This window comes from Scatophagus argus, chromosome 20 (genome assembly GCF_020382885.2).
Source record: "Scatophagus argus isolate fScaArg1 chromosome 20, fScaArg1.pri, whole genome shotgun sequence".
Lineage (NCBI taxonomy): Eukaryota > Metazoa > Chordata > Actinopteri > Scatophagidae > Scatophagus > Scatophagus argus.
In genome coordinates, this window is record NC_058512.1 from 616,300 (window position 1) to 637,053 (window position 20,754).

Here is a 20,754-nt window from a genome sequence, read left to right on the forward strand (position 1 = left end):
GCATCAACAGACATCATACAGTCGCATGCAGCCATCACGTCAAATATACTGAAACAGGAAACAAAGCCGTCCACACAGTTTGCTCCTTTGTTTCTCTGTCAGCTGAGCTCATCATGTTGCTTTGGCTGAAACTTCTCACACTTCACATCCAAAGACCCAAACTGCAGACAGACACAAAGAACAGAAGGAAACTTTAACAAACTTACTGACGTAGCGGCTGAAGCAGGCGACTGGAGGTCCAGGTGAAAAACCAGGTGAATCAGGAGCCAAACGGTTTGAATCCAGGAGGAAACCAAAGCAAAGCAGGAACATGCAGACTAGCAGCAAAAGCTGGAGACAAAGACAGGAAGTGACAAGTTAAAGGGGACACAAGAGGAGAAAACTGGGAAAATAAAACAGGAAATGAACTGAAAAGATATTTCCAGACAATACAGCTGCCTCGAAAATAAAAGCAAACCGAAAAGCAGCCTGCAACACCAACCTAACTCAGACGCATTTCAGCCTTCCGTGACTGGATTTGATGATTGACATCGAACTGATTTCTGAACGTATTTCTGCTTCCTCTGCTGCTGGCTGATGGACCTCGATGGACCTGATGGCTCCTCGTCTACGCTCTGAGGGAAGGAAGCAGTTTAGTGCAACACAGGATGTGAAGGAATCTGACTTACAGTCTGTTTATTTCTTGTTGGGTTGTAACAGAACATCTTTGGACACCAAAATAAAAATGTGATCAACAGTCATCGTCCATCAGCACAGACAGTGAGTCAGTGCTGCAGGTATGACGTCAGGTCAGTGGTGCAGGAAGTAAACCCGCCCACTACAGCTGCACCTCTGACCAGCAGTACTGCCTCGGGACCAGGACCGATCGAGTACTTGGCTGAGGGCAGACGTGGAGCAGCAGGGATTATTCTCAGTGTTGATTTATCCATCAGTGAACAGATTTGTTTGTTTGTGGGCCAGCGTTTCCCGCAGCCCAGCCGACGTCCTCAAATGTCCTGTTTTGCCCACAACCCAAAGACATTCAGTTTGCTGTCACAAAGGAGTGGAGACAGCAGGAAGGATTCACAGCTCGGCAGGAAGACACAGATAAAACATCACCAGATTTATACTTAAAGTGCGTAACAGAAGAAGAGTCCGCAGGCCCGTGTGTCGTATGTGCAGGGTTACCCAGACAACATCGTTCTGACCGCGTGTGGGTCGTTTCAGCTTTATGTGCTCAGGTTTTTAAACATGCCAACCCGCCCGCCGTGGACGCCCTCAGACGGGGTCAGACTGAGAACACACAGCTTATCCTCTGACAGACCTGCTGCAGGTTTCCATCAGGACACATCTGGCGGCTGTGAAGATTTACATCATTCAGCTTCCTCCTGACCCCATCAGAGCGAGAACACTCCCACTAATGACAGTCGTGTGTATGCAAACGCACAGGGCCGAGCGCCGACGCGTGCCGAGCCGAACTGCTTCTCCAAAGCCGCCGGCAGCAGCTGAGTGGCGTTTTAAGGCGAGGCAGCCAATCTAGCGCCCGCGTCGCTCCATTACTCGGTCAGTGAGGTGAGGTGGTGAAGTGATGGAAATCGCTGCCTCTTTTCTGGAGGTCGCAGAGGACGACAGGAAGCTGCAGCAGGAACCTCCGTGTGTGTGTGTGTGTGTGTGTGTGAGTTTACACAAAAGCTCCCTGATTCATCTCATTTCCTCTGCGCTCGTCTCCGTGTGGCCCAGAGAGGCGAGGAGCGACGGATGAGTTTTTGAAGGGAGGTAAGGCGAGCGAACCCTCAGGAGGTGGAGCTCAGGGTGTGACCGAAGGCAACCTGAGCTGCTGCTGATGGAGAGCAGCCACCCACAACTCGCACAGATGTAAATATGCAAATGAGCAGTCCCACTTAGGGACAGTTAATTAAAGAGAAAACAAAGCAGCTAATCACCAAACACACACACACACACTTACATAATGAAGGAGGAAACCAAGCACATGTGCTTTGAGGTTAAAGACATCTTGACAAAAGCCTTCAGTGGTAACCACACAGCAGCGTCATTTCTCATATAATTTCCATCATAATGACACCATAAATCAAAGAGGAGCATCACAGCCGCCTGCGAGCTGCTGCTGATGTTCATATTTAGAACAAACAAACAGAAACTTCCTGCGTTGTGTCTGCACAACATAATGAGATCTAAACCCTGGAGACATTTTATCTCCACAAACGCAATTAGAGAAGCGTTGTTGACTTCAGTGTGCAGCTTCAACAGGAAACCACACACTCCTGAGCTCTCGCACAGATTCATCATCGCACTCCTCACTCACGATGGACAGATTTTTAAAAAGACGCGAAAACTTCCAAACCTCCTCAGAGCCGAGAGGGAAGAATTCGTCCGTCCACTTTCAGATTTGAAGGCGAGCGCTGATCAGGCTCAGAGCAGCAGCTCTCACTGCGATCCCCAGAGGCCGCAGGCACAAGGCAGCTCGCTAAATACCTTTAAACGAACGCTAACGGCTCATCTCATCACTTCAGCGTTCAGCCTGGACTCTCAGGCCATGACGCTCACACACCAAATAACGCTGAACGATTATCTTCTGGTTTAAAGGGGACTCGCACAGAATGAAAATCTGTGTGTGTGTGTGTGTTTTGTTTCTAACTGAATAACATGTGAGGGGTCTCTGAGTCCGTCACAGGACGACTGCTGAGTCAGGGTCACAGAGTGAGGTTTAACTCTGACAGCAGACCTCACCGTGCATACCTACGAGGTTTAACACGCACGTGTGTGTGTGTGTGTTGCTCTCCATACACACTGCTGCCTGACAGTCAGTAATAAGGCCATTTGCAGTCACTCAGCCTCGCTCTGATTTCATGTTAATATTCCTTCACCTCCTCTGACACGATGGAGGGCGTCGCGTGCCGTCACATGCGCTCGTTTTACACGCATGAAAATGTCACGAGAGCAAATAACTGATCCGTGTTTGTAATGAGTGTGATTTCTCCGACGGCCGCTTCGCCACGTCTTTACATGTGGAGCGTAAACTGGAGGAATCCATCTGTTTCCATCTGCTCCGCCCTCAGATGTTACTGAGTGACAGTCAGACCACTGCGCTGCAGTCAATATGAAGAAGATGAAGATGAAGATGCACAGGGCCAGACTTTAGTTTGAGTTTGTGCAGAATTCCCGTTAAATTACTTCAGATAAGACGTCTAAATGTGGCCAATGTAAGGAGTCCAACAGTTACAGGAAGTCCGAGGGAAAAACTACGCAGAGCTGAGCTGATGTGGCTTCTGAACGACTCATCACTGACTCAGGATCAGGGCTCGTTAAAACGATGTCCTCACCGCCGTGCGTTTCCGACAAGTTACTGAAAATGGCCTCCTGCTCATCACTCGCTGCACGCCGTTGTTAACGAGCCACACAAATCCAGGTGTCTCCTCTCATGACGAGGAGATCTCATTATCTCCAACGGCCATCCGCAGTAAATGTGCAGAAACCTGAAATCAGACGAAGACGACGCTTCGCTCAGCTGCCTGAGAATCCAGTTTTCCTCTGGATCAAAGGGCTGCGGCGTCAAAGAGCAGAATTAAGAGCTGGAAAGGACGCGTGCAGTGTGGATATCTGCATGTGCGGACTTTTGAAAGTTGTGCCAGTTGCTGATATGGAAGTGAATATTAGCAGTAATGAAAACACGAGCTGCTAATTGATCTTTAAACAAGGCTTTTTGATTGTCTGAGAAGCAGTTAGCAGCAGTGACAAGTGAAGGTCAGAGAGTCTGAGACAGACTGTCTGAGGACAGTTTGACAACCTCTATTTCATTCAGCAGGTTCAATTTGGGCATTTTAAGCCATTTTCCAAATAACATCTGAACTGATTTCCGTGACGTCTGCGAGATTTTGAGTGAGCAGCTCACATAAAACCTGCACAGTTCAGGTCCACTTTGAGCCCTCTGAATCTCTGTCCACAGCTCACATTCTCATCAGTGAATAAACTGGATCAGGTGTTAAGAAGGGGGACCTCGTCTTCCTGCACCAAAGAGGCAGAATGAATGAAAAATGAGAAGCATTGCGAAGGCGCCGTCTGGTTCCACGTACATGCAGCAGTGCAGTGTGTGTTAAGCTGTGAACATGTTTGACATGTGGGCTGGGAGACGCCAACATGGACGTGTTGTCCTTCAAAATCAATTCAAAAACTGGAGTCTCCACAGCCATCCGAGTCACCGCCTCTCACTGCAATGTGCCCTGTGTGTGTGTGTGTGTGTGTGTGCCATGTAGACACTCAAAGTGTGTCTTCGTCAGTGTGGCTGATGTTTACGTGTCTTTTGTCTGCAGCTGACATCGTTGGCAGGATTACTCAAGCAGGGTCAACACACACACCCACACACACACCCACACGTGCACCCACACACACACAGGTGCACCCACACACACACACACACACACCCACACACACACAGGTGCACCCACACACACACTGACCTCTTTGTGAAAGTCAAATGCGCAGCACTCAGACCTGTCAAACGATATCATTCTCTGCAGTCGACAGACAGACAAGCAAACACAAACACTCTCACGTGTGTGAGCAGGTTGTGTGTGTGTGTGTGTGTCAGTGCTTCACACACACAGTTGGACTGTGTCTATCACGTGGCATCGAACAGCGACAGGATCACACCTTTCTGTCACCCCGCTGATCGGACCTTATGACATCTTTCACGTTTCGTCTTGACACTCAGCGACGCTCGTCAAGACAAGAAGGAGAAGAAGAAAAAGCAGGGGGAGGAGGGGGAGGAGGGGGAGGAGGATGGTGTGAGAGAAACGAAGCAGCAGGGAGGCTCAGGACTTAAAGAGGACCGAGAGACGGAGACAGCATGGAGGACCACAGAACGGGGACAGTAGATGAAGCTCAGTGCAGTTATTGCCTGTGACAGTTTGTCATGCATTAACATATGCGTGATGTGGTGGATCCTGCAGGACACGCGTGCTGGAGACGCACACATAATCTCCCAGACTCCTGCATGAATCAGCCAGGATTTTCAGGTTTCTGCTCGTCTGTTTTATGTTTTCTGTTGCTTTTCAGAAGGACTTTAACCATAATGCAGTTACAGATCTCCTGTGTGAAGGAGAAGAGGAAAGAACTGAGTAAATGAAACGGTGAAAAAATGTTAGAAAACAGGAACACAGATGCAGACGGATCATGAATAATTAATATTATGAATCAGCGTGTGAAATAGTCTCTGTCCCCTTAATCATCCCCTGAAAACGGCAAATGTTTGGGTCGAAAAAATGAAGCTCTTTTCTATTTATCAGTCGTGTGAATCTAATTTGTACGTTGAAGTGATGAATTGATTGTAGGTTACATTCAACAGCAGACACTTCAGCTCACTTCATACAAAACTGAAGCGCATGTCCTGTTGCCGCAGGTCTCGGCTCGCCGATTTCCACATGAACTGCCAGATGACGTCTCACACCGTCACCAGCTGCCCCCACGATAACTACCACGGCTGCCTCATGTCCTACGTCGGCCTCATCGGTGAGATTAATCATCAGATTCTCTGCGTATGTGTGGCAGATGGTAGTCGATACCTTTGCAGGTGCTGAGCTGTGATTGGACAGTTTGTGCATGGAACAGTCAGTGAACTGGTGAATGAAGCGGTTTTCTGTTGAGCTGTCCTGTATGAACACTTGGCAGAAATTTCACATTAAATTAAATGTTGCATCCTTCTGTTTATAGGTGGGCCTTTAGTGTGAAAACAGATGAGGAAGTGTTGAGTTTGGTTGATAGATATCAAATGGAATTATTATTTTTTTATAACATGTCCCTGTTGCTGTCCAGGACCAACCTTTTTATCTTTATCTTATTCGACAGTCGGCCACTCTTTGAAGACCATCTTTTGTTTGAGAATATACAGTAGATGCTGTTGTTCCGTGTGACTCACATCCTCGCTGGAAATCATCCAGTGATTCAATTCCCAATTTGCAAAAATCCTCTTTACCTTTCTTCCTGGATAATCTCCATCCTAATTCTTATTCCTCCCCCTCTTTCTCCCTGCCTCCCCCGCCTCAGGCTCAGATGTGACGCCTAACTACAGCGACAGCAGTCCCTCCAACATCACCATCAGCCTGTGGTGCACCTGCAGGGGCCCCGGCAGTCAGGAGTCCGACTGCGACGCCTTCCACCGGGACTTCACACACAACACCTGCCTCAGTGAGTCCTCAGTCTGGCTGTCACCTCCACACTAGTGAGGAAAGTTTAGCCACAAAGCCTTGAAGTTTAAAAAGCAGCCCCTCCAGCTGGGGCTTGGCTGTGGCTTGACAGTAAGATTCAGTGCTGCATTTAGCTTTACCAGTTAATCTGCGGCTTATTCTCTCTGTTCATCCATTAATCATTTGTGCCGTTAATAAATAACATCAAGATGGCTGCCGTGTCTCCACTCCCTCCCACTGTACTAAAGTGAAGCCAAAATGTCCCTGATACGGCTGCCATCTTGTTCTGGTGATCAGTGTGATAAGAACTACCTAAAATGACAGAAACCGTCTCTGAAAAAAAATGATTTGATGTGTACTTTGGGTTTTCAGTGGGTCCTCACAGATTCTGATATGTGCCGGTTTGAGTTTGCCTCGTGTCCCATCTGCTAACATGGAGGAGGAGGGGCTTATGAGCTGTACTGCAGCCAGCCACCAGGGGGCAACACGGATGTTTTGGCTTCACTTCTGGGGAGCTCTTGTCATCCATCTTTATATTTACATTTAAATTATATGTACATTTACATGTAAGATACTTTTAACAGCTGATTTTTGGAATATTTGCTTGAAAAGTGACTCACATTTATTTGTCAAAATACTAATACAAATATTGATCAAGGCCTTATTTTGAGTATATTTGGTCACAAGTTTTCCTCTTGTGTAATTTTAGTCATCTGTGATCACATCCAACCCGGTATCACAGACAGAAACACCACAAACACAACAATAACCTTCGCTCAGTCTCATCTGAAGGCAGCCGTCGCTTCATGTCGAGTGGTTTCAGTCGCAGGTTCATCAATCATTCACCAAACACATCAGAGTGGATTGAACCACATACAGCAAACCCCTGCCGGGAGCTTCTGACGACTCTGCTGACTTGTTTTTGTGGAGAGTGTTGAAGTGAAAAGGTTGTTGGCTGCTGTGGTCAAAGTGCTGTAAATATACTGTATGTCTATATTTGTACAATATACACAACGCTGTCCTTCATTCAAGTCTCCATTAGCTTCCACAAACTGGTCTTCCTGGGGTTTGTTTTAGTTGATTCATCTGCTTCAAATTTCATTTTTTTATTTGTTCCTAAACCTTTGTTATTTTTCGAATTTGGTTTTTTATTATTTCTACTTTTTGCAGGCATTTTTTATCAAAGCTTCTGTTTTGTACTTCTTGGTTTGTTGGATCTTTTGTCTGTGTTTTATATCCAGGTGTATTGTCAGAGAGGTGTGTTTCTAAGCTGAAATAAAGGTTGGAAGAATGTCCAAGGCCAGTGAATATAATGCTGTTTGAAAGATGTCAAAGAAGCCTTAATTGTCCATAAGCCTCGAACACACAAGCCGTATCAAACGTGAATACACAGCAGCTGAGAGAGACTTCCATATTTTCGTCAGTAGCTTTTTCAGTTGGTTTTTTTTTTGGACACTTCAAACTAACTTTATTTTCACCTTGACATCTTCCCACTGCATACACAAACTCCTTTATTTAAAATAATGCTCCCTATGAGCTCACATGCTGATGATGACTTTTCAATATCATTCACGTTTTGTTTTTTTTTACCGTAAACTCCACCTTGGCCTCCTGCCGTTGCACATCCGCCAGGTTTTCCATAACAATTCTGAATTGTACCTACTCAGTTCAAAGCCATTTGTAATGTCTCGCCTTTCATTCACCTTCACCTGACACTCATGGTGTTATATAGACTTACTTCCTTTCCACTGGCTAATGTAGGTACGTAAAAAGTGTTCATGTGGTGGGCAGCAAGCAAGATATGGATTACACCACCAGCAAACATAAAAACAGGAAGTGAAATGTCTTGGTGAGCAGACAATAATTTTGCTGTCACTGTAATTTGGCTAATAGTGGGATTAAAGAGGGTCAAATATGTATAATGCTGCTGTCTCTTCACCTGTTTCTCGTGTTCACTCCCTCTGCTCTGCTTTCTTTGTCTCTGTGACAGAAAATGCCATCCAGTCGTTCGGTTACGGCTCAGAGGGAGGGACTCTTTTTGTCACCGAGCCGTCGTCCACGTTCTTACCCCCCGCCCAGCCGCCGGTCATGTCCAGACCTGCTCCCTCTCTGCAGGGCAATGCAGTCAAACCCCTGGACAGCGCTTGTATGTTTTCCACCTGTGCTAACCTGCAGGTGAGTTTTCTCTCATTGGATGTGTTCATGATGTGGGAGGACCACTGCCCCGCAAAACTGAAACAAAGCAACCTCACATTAGATTGATCCCTGCAATGGTAATTATTCAAATAATCAGTTGAGTCGAAACCTCACGTCAGTGACTGATTTCAGTGAAAAGAGCAGCTTGTCATTTAGCTGATTGATGATGAACAAGAACTGTCGTTAAAGAACATAATGATGTGTTAGGCAATAACAGTGTCATCACTTGACACATGTTAAAGCAGCCAGAGCTCCACAGATACACACACAATAGCACACCAAGGCGTAATGCTAAAGCTAACAGATCCCAGTTTAAAGCTGCTTTACTCGCTAGTTAGCCACACAGAAAAAAGCTTCACAGTAACACGCACAATTATAAGGTTCATTAAAAATAGCATAACTGGTTGACTGTGGAAAAACAAACTTGGACAAGAAACACCAATTTTGGACAGATTTATGCTTTACTGTTTGTAAGTTAAAACGCTTTGAGGATGGAGACATTAACGCAATCTAATAACTCCAGCTCAGTGTGTTAGCATGATGTGCTAATGTTAGCAGCTTACATTAGAACTATAGACTGTAAAAAATCACCATGAAAAACCGCAGGAAGAGTTTTGTGTTCTCACCTGACCAGAGAAAGAGAAATGAGGAAGTCCAAGCAGAGCAGATTTCTTCACGCACTTTAGCGTCATCCTGCATTCAGAGAACATGGAAACCCATCCGTTATGTGCAGGGCAGAGGTGGAAGGCCAATATAAACTGCTATCCATTATGTAAGAGATTCAAAGCATGAATTACAGAATGCTTCAGCATGGGCAGATGTAGACATGTTCTGCTCAACTTCTATAGTTTTTACTCATTTATATTGTAAATGTTAAAGAAGCCAAGAAAACAAAATCCTGTCATTATCTACTCTGACCCATACTGATGAAAAGGCGGGTGACTTCAGCAAAGGCATCAGAACACTTCAGGAGTGTGGTTTTTCCACCTTTTTATTTCATTAATTCTCATTTCCAGCAGACCACAGTTGGAGCCGCAGCCTCCCTCCTCCCACAGCTCGTGCCTCCTGTCGGCTCATTGTGATTCTCCCTGAAGGCAGCCATGCCTCGGGCTTGGTGGTGTTTCCCTTTATGTGGAGTCTCGTTGCACTCGGGTGGTGTCTGGTGCCAGTGGCGCGCTCGATACACAGTGGGGTTTTTTTGGGATTTGGCTGTCTTCCACCCAGCTGACGTGACTGAGCGGCTGCAGATGCTGCTAAGACAGGAGTGCAGATTATTAGATTCTGTCAGAGTGCTCTTTGATGAGGACGCTGTGGGTGGGCCAGGATTCTCTTGAGACAACAAAGATGAAGTCGAGGAAGACCTGTGAGCCTTTATAATACACAACCTCGGCCACATTTTAATATTCTCTTGAGCTAATATTCACGCATTTTCCTCCTGTTATTATTCTCTCTTGCTTTTATTTGGAGGATAGTTGATCGTTTTTAAGCACAACGTGTGATTCAAACTGTTTTGTCTCTGATTTTGCCATTGAAAAACAAAGCTGCTTTTGTGAGAAGGAAGGAAAAACATTCAGTGCGTCCTCACACATTCTGATATGTGCTGGTGTGAAGTGCTGGATGTGAACTGTTTACATGAGGGCTCCACAGGGGAGCTTTAAGTGTGAGCTGAAGCTAAGCCTCCACACTAATAGAACTGTTCTGTGTGAGTGCGAACCCTGATGTATTTAGTGTGATGTACTGGCAGAAAGGCATTTCAGCTCCCCGAACTCGAGGAGGTGAAACTCAGCCTGGTTTCTGGTTTTTGCTGAAGCAACATCACATGGACGTGAAACCTCCATCTCAGCATCTGCTTTGTCAAAGCTCGTGAGTCCGGATTAGCAACATGGAAGTACGGCATAGCGTAACAAATACTGATTTCACTGTTTTCAGTGGAGTGTATGTCACAGGGATGAGCACATCACATTCTGTTTTATTTGTGTTGTGCACAGAGTATCGGCTGTCTTGGAATCAGGCTTGCAGATGATATGAATCTGTAAATTACCTGCCCCTCGGGAAGCCACACCCACCTGACAGGAGCACTGTGAACTCAAATGGTTTGCAACCTGCTTCGGATTGAGTTTAGCTTCAGAAAGGCTGAGTAAGATGTTACTATTCTGTGACTCCCCCTGTGTACAGTTTAACCTACAACCTGGATTCACTGTGGCAGCACCTGCAAACTGCTACCCGTCAACACCTTGAAAAACCATTTCTGAATCCACAGCAGCAGAGATGAAGTCACATGTGGAAAGAGACGGACAGCCAATGATGACATGCGAAGAGGGAGATGCAGAAACACAGCGTCCCTCTGGATGCTGTTGATTGCCTCATGCAGGCTGCTGTTAATCTCTTTTCCAAATTGTATCATTTTCCTAAAACGCATGAATACAGAAATGATTTTTGTGTGAGCCGTGCTGAGCAGTCAGTTTATAGGAAACAGATCTGCAGAGGCGTTCGGTGTCAGAAGAGGTTACTGCAGCAATAGTCAACATGATAATGATTCAGCCACATGGTTTAATGATCACTATAACAACCTGGTGTACGTGCACATGAATGCATATTTGTGGACATCATCGTCACTGAAAAGAGTTTTCTTCCTCCCCGCCGAGTGATAAGATCTGATTGGTTCTCCTGCCCAGGTACCGGGAGGAGATATGCTAATGAAACACTGACAAAGAGGCTGATGGAAACAGGAAATAAATGATGTGTGTGTGTGTGTGTGTGTGTGTGTGTGTGTGTGTGTGTGTGTGTGTGTGTAAGTGTTATGTGTGCATCTGTGTTGACATTCCTGTTCTGCATTTCAATGACTTCACTGTTTCCTCTTTGAGACGTTCACCTGAAACTGAAACCATCCACAGTGTGACGAACTGCAGTGTTACTCACAGTAAATACTCCTTCTGGATAAACTAACCGTCACCGTAACCATTTTAGTTATTTCAGAGAAACCTGGCAGACAGCTCTTCATACTACAGTACCCATGAGCCTTAGCTGCCGGTTCTGTATTTGTGTGGTAAAGATGGCAGACGATTAATGTGTGAATCAGCTCACCTCTCTGTGGCCAGCACATAATCCTTAAAGTTATTGCAGAAGCGAGTTCTTATCTAAATGTGGACTGGTTGATGGTGTTTGACAGGAAAGGACGGTCATGTTCCTGAATGGTTCCTGCAATTATAATGTGAGAGTCAAAAAAAAGTTCTCCTTTTAATGAAACTGAGTTTGTTTGTCCTGACTGTGAGTGGGCGGATGGTGAGGAGTGTTTTCTGATATTTTCTCCTGATAATCTTGTTTTACAGGATGGAGGCCAGAAGTGCATCCCCTCTGATGAGTTTGAGTGTGAGGAGGTGAGGAGCTTTGATTACACACTTCTGTGTCTTTAACCCTTTTAAAACTGATTATGGAAGTTACAGTTTTGTTTTGTTTTGTTTTTTTAAAAATATTGTATTCACAACACCCTCTGAGTTTCTCTCTCTCTCACACACACACACACACATATGTATTCTTATATGTTTGTGAGGACCCTTACACTGAAAGCTAAACCTTCAGTCCAAGCCTTAACCTTCAAACAGTCTGTGCAGCCCAAATGTCCTCACTTTCCAAAAATGTCCTCACTCTGCTGGTTAGAAATCACTGGTCCTCACAATGTGCACACAATCAAACACAAGTATCTGTCATAATTTATCTCTGTGGTTTTTGTTTTTAGTTCGTTTTTTTGCTTTTGTTTTCCTGTTTTCCCAGCAGTCAGTTGATCGATGGTGTCTGATGTCTGTAAGGTTCATAAAACTATTCTATGCGTACATGTAAGTGAAAAACAGGTGCAATACATACTGAATGAAATGCAGCAGATCAGATGGGTGCTTGTGCACAGTACACACGTGTACACGTCGTACGTATACAGTCTGCGGGACTTATATTTGATGATGATGATGTTTCAAATGTTTCATCTGTCTTTCTACCCCTCCCTGTTGAACCTCCTCCCCCTCTCCTCTCTCTCTTCAGACTCTGTTGGCCCAGGGGTCAATTGACTCTCAGGACTCTGCGGGGCCCAAGAGCAGCAGCCGGCAATCAGCTCCACTCATCCACCACGTCTCCGTGTGTGTGTCCATCCTGCCAGCATTTCTACTCGTTGTCTCATAAACATGAACTCTCACACACGCACACACACACACACAGACACACACACACACACATATAAATAAATGGCACATAAATGGCACGACCCAGCGAAAGTCACATGACTCGGCGCCCTCCACTATGAGAAAATGTCAACCTCCAAACAGCAGCTGTTCGAGGATGCAGAGCACACAGATGATGATGAAGGAGAAGAATGGAGGAAGAAGAAGAGGAGACTGAAGGACTGTGTGTTTTGTGAGGGACAGAAACAACAGAGAGACTCTTGGGAGTTTGGATCACAGTGATTTTATTTCCAGCGCTCTGCGTCTGGATGGTTTGGTGCGTTCTGTGCAGCTCTGACTCGCTCCCTGCAGCTTTTCTGGATCTGAGACAAGCTGGGCTGAAACACAGGGACTTTGGCTGCAGCACAGAACCGCGGACAAAAAAATACTGACAACAAGTCTTAAAATGGGCAGCATGACGGAGAGATGACTGGCTGGACAGATGGGGAAGATCCCTCCACTGTGTTTGTCAGCTCAATTAATCACTTCTTGGACCTCTCTTGTGGCAAGAAACCTATACTGCATACACACACACACACACACACACACACACACACACCCATACACACACGCACACACACACACACTGTCCCTCCCCTTACACCTCGTTAGCGGGCAAACAGGGTCCCCACACGAACACTCATGCTGTACACCAGTGTGCTTTTTGCGGGTCTTTATCTTAATTTTGTTGTTGACATTCTGTACAAACTTCATTTAATGTGGAATATGAAAAAAGTCTCTCCAGTCTCAGTGGAAGAGTGTGTATTTCACATACTGTGAGTATACTGTAATAGTTGTGTGAGTGCAAGTGTGTGTGTGTGTGTGTGTGTGTTTGTCCTTCTTTATGTGTGATTGTTTGGGGAGTGTGTGTGTGTGTGTGTATTTCTGTGGGTTGTGTGTGGACATTCGTGTGTGTGTGTGGCAGCAAAGAAAGACAATAATGACTGAAATCTTTAAAGCAGCTGAATACCAACCTGTGAAATTGTGCTACTGTTGAATACTTAATGTTGACATTTAAATATCACTGAACTGGTAGAACTGAAAATGTGTCCAGAGGGTAATTTTCAAGGGGTAAACATTCAAAAAGTGGAGTTTAAAGAGCAATTTGTAGGTTAAACTTCTTAAAGATTTTACACTTAAAGGTGCGATGTGTAAGATGCAGCCATAAGTTTAGTTAAAACATTAAAAACATTCCAACATCATCATCAGACTGTGAAGAAACCACAGTGTTGACGTTCTGTCAGAGACGTCTCTGTGTTGTCTAGCAGATGTCTTCTGAAGTTAGCATGCTAACAGCTAGCTGCAGACCGGCCTGTCTGTAATACCACTTTGTACCACCAGAGGCCCCCGTACTTTCTGCTGGAGATGAATACGAGCAGCAAGATCGAAGAAGTTTCACAAGCTCTCTTAGAGTTCAGTGCGATAAAGAAACAAACTCACAAAATGTCCAGAAAATCAAACCACACACATTTGAACTCAAGTTTCTGTCTTTTACCAAACTAAGATGAGACAAACCTGAACATCAATCTGGGTTACCAATGAAAACAATGAATCAATCAGACCTCTGTCCAATCACATACAAGAAAGACAAAGTGGGAGTTTTTGAACCCAAAATGTTTCCATTTGTTTAACTCCAAATAACCACAAAGATTAAATAAAATTATAAAATCAGCATTTAGAGTTCGATAGTAGACAAACTTCATAATTCAGTATTCAGTTTCTTATAACATTCAAATAATAACGTCCTTCTTTGCTTCCATAAATGTGTTTAACTTCTGTGTGTATGGTTTCTTCAGTGTGTTCTTTACCTCTGGCCACTCTGTGGGGTATTTTTTATGTTTCATAGAAGCTAACGGGAAGTGGAACAGGAATAAAGACCTGTTGGTAAGACGGCCACCAGGTCAGGGTCTCGAGTGGATCGTCACCTCTTGCCCTCCATCAGCAGGAAGTAAAAGAAAGATCAGTTTCTGTGACTATGGTGTGGCCTTACTTTACTGTTCTTTCTTATATACTTGAAAGTGGCAGAGTGATTATTATTATTGTTGCCCCGCCAGCGGCCAGAAAGAGGATTCCAGTGTCCAACACTTGGTGCAGAGCAAGACTGTCCAAACCAGCTAGACTGCCATTAAATTAGGCACCATGGTCACCACAGGGTGAGTCATATTACAGCACCACCACCTGGGCACTTTTTCTCTTTTTCTCTCATTTGCATGCTAAAATTTTAAGTTTGCAAACATGATCATAAAGTCTACTGTAAATGTGAGATTTACGTGAAATTAGCTACAGATTTTCATGGTTCCCAGAAGATGAACTTTTAATATTTGGGACGGAGACTTACTGGTCAGCTTTTGTTTTCTGCTGTCGCCTGGCTAAACTGAGAAATTTTTACAGCTAACAGCAATCTTTGTCGTCAGGATTTCAATTCATTTAGCTGTATATATTCATGGTCCCCACAGTTCCCATCCTTTATCTCAGCTACTGTTAAGGTTCCAAAGAAAAGTTAACTCATTAGTCTTTTCTTCAGTTCAAAACTTTTCCTCTGTTGGCTGTAATGAAGACTGCAGCCACTAGGGGCCGCTAGCGGGGCTTTACACGCTTGGCGATTATGAGGAGGGAGAAACGAGGAGACGAGTGGGGGAAAAGGTGAAAGTGCGGATGTAAATTTGCTGATTTATTTGTAAACTTTAACAGCGCTACAGCAGTGTAACTGAAATCTGTGTCTGGAGATCTAAATAAAAGTAACATCTGTAACAACAGCTGTGTCCTTTTTAACAAAACTGATCGACAGCGACGTTCAAACAGGCTCACCGATTATGACTTCCTGTTAAATGTCCACAGAGGGAGAACAAAAAGCGACTGGAGCTTGACGGAGTGCAAAAGGTGGCCCGGATCAGGTTCCACCACAGACCTGATAATAATGAATGGATGGAGCGACGTGGCGTGTGACGTGGCCATCTGGTTTGTGGACTCCCGTTTTGAAGCTTCGGATTGACGTTACTGCTGTCACCATCGCGGTTTTTTATTTTACTTCTGCATTTATTTTGTGTTGTTGATAATGACGAGACAAAAACTTACATCACTGTTACAGTGTAGAAATACAAGTAAGTGCCGCATTCAAAATGTGGCTTATGGAAAAGTGCAAAAGCATTAGCGACATATTGTACTCAACGTACAAGTAAAAGCACATGAGCTCTTTGTCTGTTATCGGACCACCAGGGTGACGTGTCAGCTGGCAGAGATTTGTCATCACACACCAGTTGATTTGGATCATATTGAATGTGTGAAGTAACTACTGACCACTGTTATTAAGCATAAAGTACATTTTCCCCTGAAATGTAATGGAAGTACCTCTAAGATATGCTTACTTACAGCCTTTGAGTAAATGTCCTTAGTCACACACACAGGGAGGGATTTAAAGTCCTTTTTCAGAAAGTATTTAAGTAGATTTTTTGGTCAAGTGATTCAGGATCTCGTTGTCTCCTCATCAACCTTTTCCCAGTGTAGTCGGACCCTCCCGTGCTGTCACGATGTGCTCAGAAAAGTGAGTAAGAGGCTTTTAAAACGTGACCTCTGACTCCTTTTGTTTTTGTTCCATCTCTTTTCTCTTCCTGCGCCGCGAGAGCGCTGAGTGATTCATAACTGCAGCAGCCAGGAGACGAGCTGCTGATGGAGACGATGATACACTGATTAAAACCTGCGTACACTCACACGCTGAGTCCCGCTCAAACAGATTAGTGAAGACACACAGAGACAGGCGTGTTGACAGGCGGGACTGGGTTTGACAGTCAGGCTTCAAAAGGACGATTAAATGAAAAGAAAAAAACAATCCAGTGACCATATGTGTGTGTGTGTGTGTGTGTGTGTGTGTGTGTGTGCGCATTTCACAGCTCTTATCTTTCCATTTCACACAGCTCTGTCACTCTGTCATTCCTTTACGTCTCCTCCTCTTCTCCTCCTCGGCGTCACTCTGCCTAATCCGAGCACTGAGTCTCTCAGTTTGATTCAGACGACACTGATAGCAGGTTGTGTGAAATCTCCCTCCATCCATCCATCCATCTCCATTTCCTCTGCTTCCACGCCGAGTCCCTCTGTCACCTCAGCTTCATCCCGCTTTACATCTCCATTTATGAGATCTGTTTTCACCCTCCATCACTTTGACTGTCCTGCTGATTATTCTCTCATGACTCACTTTACTTCACTATGTTCTCGAAGTACACTATGTAGACAGAACTATTGGGACAGCTGCCCATCACACCAACAGGGACTTTAATGACGTCTCATTGCAAACACACAGACAGCTTTGCAGCTCTAACAGCTTCCACTCTTCTGTGAAGGCTTTCCACAACATGTTGGAGTGTTTCTGTGGGAATTTGTGCCCATTCATGCAGTAGAGCATTTGTGAGGTCACACACTGATGTTGGACCAAAAGGCCTGGCTCACAATCTCCGTTCCAGTTCATCCCAAAGGTGTTGGATGGGGTTGAGGTCAGGGCTCTGTGTGGGCCAGTCAAGTACGTCCACACCAAACTCATCCAACCATGTCTTTATGGAGCTTTGCTTTGTGCACTGGGGCACAGTCATGCTGGAATAGAAAAGGGCCTTCAACAAACTGTTGGCACAGAGTTGGAAGCATAGCATTGTCCAACATGTCTTGGTGTGCTGAAGCATTAAGATTTCCCTTCACTGGAAGTCAGGAGCCGAGCAGAAACCCTGAGAAACAGACCCATACCACACATGAAGTCAATAATAAAGAGGTGAGTTGTGTCCCAATACTTTTGTCTATATAGTGTGTTTAGTGTGTGTACACACAGTATCACTGCTCTGGCAGTGCTCCTCCTGTTCCTCCCTGCACAAAGGTGGAGTTAGCGGTGCTGCTGCTGGGTTGTTGCCCTCCTACGTCCTCCTCCACGTCTCCTGGTGTACTGGCCTGTCTCCTGGTAGCGCCTCCATGCTCTGGACGCCACGCTGACAGACACAGCAAACCTTCTTGCCACAGCTGGCATTGATGTGCCACCCTGGATGAGCTGCACTACCTGAGCCACTTGTGTGGGTTGTGGACTCCGTCTCATGTTACCACTAGAGTGAAAGCACCGCCAGCATTGAAAAGGGACCAGAACATCAGCCAGAAAGCAAAGGAACTGAGGAGTGGTCTGTGGTCACCACCTGCAGAGCCACTCCTTTACTGGGGGTGTCTTGCTAATTGCATATTATTTCCACCTGTTGTCTGTTCCATCTGCACAACAGCATGTGAAACTGATTGTCAGTCAGTTTTGCTTCCTAAGTGGACACTTTGATTTCACTTTGATTGATTTGAAGTGTGACTGACTTGGAGTTACATTGTGTTGTGTTACAGTTGTTGTGTTGTGTACTACAAAGCAGCGTATATACAGCGTGTACACATTTCTATCCTTTTGTAACACAAAATGCACATCATTTAGAGCGTTTTATTGTTTCAGCAATTAATATCATACGACACATCTGGGTGATGAAAAACACTGTCTGTCACACGCTCCAATACCTTTGCTCACTGAACACTGGGTGATCTGGCACAGAAGGCGCAGTTTCATATACTGTTTATGTGATCTGCATGTAAACACCAGGAAATAAAAGCTTTCGTCTCACATTGGTCTTTTGCAGTGCTGTGGGAGGACACGGTATCCATACGCTGTGTCAGTTGACTCTGTAAACACACGTTTGTCTCAGCCAGAGCGGATCAGTCTTAAAGCACTGGCTTGGTGTTTCGGCATGTTGGGGTTAATGGAGCTTTTCCCAAACACAACAGCTCAGCGAGGGTCAGAAGAAGATGAGCTTTAGTGGGTCTAACTTTCTCTGCGAGTGTTTATTTTAAATGTCAGTACATCTGAACACACAGCACAGCTGCTGTCTGACTGTGTCATGATTATAAAGTAAGCCTTTGTGGTGTTCATGAGCCTCAGTGCAGGTGAGCACAGGCAGCAGGTGGAACAGGTTCAACATGTGTGGCAGCAAAGACAAAGTCACAACTTCTCTAACCGTTTCTGTGAGCCATCGCTTTAAATGTCAGCACAGCCGGTGATCAGCTGTTGTCGCTCCTCCGCATTAGGACTGGTTCTGTCGACGTCCCAACCACAAAATAATGACGTGAGAGTCCCAGTCTTCAAGTTTTGCTGTTTTCCAAATGAAAGAAAACGTGGGACATGCGTGAATTAAGAATCACTTTATTGACAGTATATATATTTATACACACACACACTGAATTGGTCTTCTGCATTTGACCCATCCTTAGTTGAACACACACATGCAACACCCGGCAAATTACATGCAGTGAAACACACACAGGAGCAGTGGGCAGCATCAAGCGCCCGGGGAGCATATTGGGGGGTTAAGTGCCTTGCTCAAGGGCACATCAGCCGGCTAATGAAGGAGGGATCACAAGCCACTTCTGCCTGAGATCTCCTCTTTTCCTTTCCGTTGCTCTTCCTCCTCTCCTGCAGCTCAGAGCAGGTTGGAGGTAAGCGCTGCAGAAGTCTAACCGAGTTGGACATTTACTGTAATGATTAATGTCAGCTGGGCTTGCAGCGACAGTGTTACTGCTCCACCTCGTTTCCATCAGGGCGCAGTGGCCGGAGAGGGACTGGGGAGGAAGCCATAATTTAGCCACCAGATGAGGTTAGGTGAGTGCGGGCGAGGCTGCGGGGAGGAAGTCCGGGCTGTGGTTAACGAGAGCTGACGCGCCCGGCGAACGGGCCACCTCCAGACACAATAATGAGGTTTAAGTCTGTGTGAAAATTGAGGCGGCGTTAGTAAAGATCTCCTCACCGACTCGGGGAGCGACTGAGGCCTGCAGCCTTCACACACGTGAACGTGTTTGTGTGTGTGCGTGACTGTGGAACTTCTGTGGTTGTGAGAACCAAACTGAGTCGCAGACCTTCAGGATTATAAAATTTAGCCATCATTAAGGTTTCTGACTACAAGCCTGAAGCCACCTCAGTGGCCTCGAATGCCTCATTCGTCTACGAGGGAACGTGGAAATGAACAGCCGATCTGTCGTGAGTTCAGTTTTGTTCAGAAAAGTCATTTGTGTGTCCAGTTAAGAGCCTTAATCCCATAGAGGCAACAAGCAGCTGAAGTGAGAAGAAATAAATAAATAAAGATAAACAGAGAGAGGATGAACTGAGGCAGTGTTTTGATTCAGCTGTTTCCATGAAAATGCACATAAAAATAACTTGACAGAAACACAAAGAATACACAATAAATACACAAAGACACATGCCAGCATGTACTGCGACTGAAGTGCTCGAGTGAGAGGCTCTTGTCACAGTATGGATGTGACGTCTGGCACTAAAGGGACACTCTGTCTCTTCCTGTCACTATAGCAACAAGCGTGTGTGTGTGGGGGGGGGGTGTAATTATGAAACAACAAAGAGAGAAGGAGAGCAGAGGTGCTCGGAGAGGCAGAGGGATTAAAGAGGAGGAGAGTGACACGGCAGCCAAGGAGAGACAACATTTAAAGGGCCTCCTTCACTGCTGCTGCCTCATTAATTCTCGGCGCGACGGTTCGGTGTGTCCATCTGTTTGCTGCGTCCTCTGTGATCTACACGCTGTGTTGTGCCAATCACACAGCCAATCAAATACTGGAATGCAAATGTGCAGAAAATGAAGACAGGGAAAGACTTCCTGTAGGACTACACAAACACGTGTACATGGAGACACGTACGCAGACATGGTGGATGTCTCAGGCCAGCGGGTGGATGTAAAGGAACTGGCCAATCGTTTGGTCTGCCTTTCCAGCACAGGGCAACATCTCCACAGCCACTGGCCAGATCGTTAACCGTGGACCTTCTCTGGGGGCCTCCTGGATTATCATGAATGTGTACAGAAGGTCAGGAGGAAGAGGAGGACAGAAGCTCAGTGGCTCAGAAGCTTCAGTCAAACTGAATGAGGATTTCCACACCACGGCGTGTGTGTGACGTGTGTGATGTGTCCATGATGTGGAGACAGTCTCAGAATCAAGTGGACAGAGTTCTGTGACGTTCAGGTCCAATGAACAGGTCACCAGTCACTCCAGCTCTACCAGGATATTCTGCCTTTGAGAATGTGCATTCATGCATTGCAACAACACGAGGCTGCTGTTGACACTGTGAAATTGGAAGGGAGGAAGTGAGAGGTGGCAGCGGGGATTAAAAGGTTGGA

General features: G+C 45.5%; 1 protein-coding gene across 1 annotated transcript in view; it reads left to right on the forward strand.

Annotated features, from left to right (window-relative positions):
* gfra2b (GDNF family receptor alpha 2b) overlaps positions 1 to 15,330 on the forward strand; it is a 51,917-nt gene extending 36,587 nt beyond the window's left edge. The window contains exons 6-10 of the mRNA XM_046375380.1: positions 5,396 to 5,505; positions 6,040 to 6,180; positions 8,170 to 8,354; positions 11,705 to 11,752; positions 12,408 to 15,330. Coding sequence (XP_046231336.1) covers positions 5,396 to 5,505; positions 6,040 to 6,180; positions 8,170 to 8,354; positions 11,705 to 11,752; positions 12,408 to 12,545 — 622 coding nt within the window. The 3' untranslated portion in view covers positions 12,546 to 15,330. The remainder of the gene's footprint in view (positions 1 to 5,395; positions 5,506 to 6,039; positions 6,181 to 8,169; positions 8,355 to 11,704; positions 11,753 to 12,407) is intronic.
* Positions 15,331 to 20,754: the final 5,424 nt, after the last annotated feature.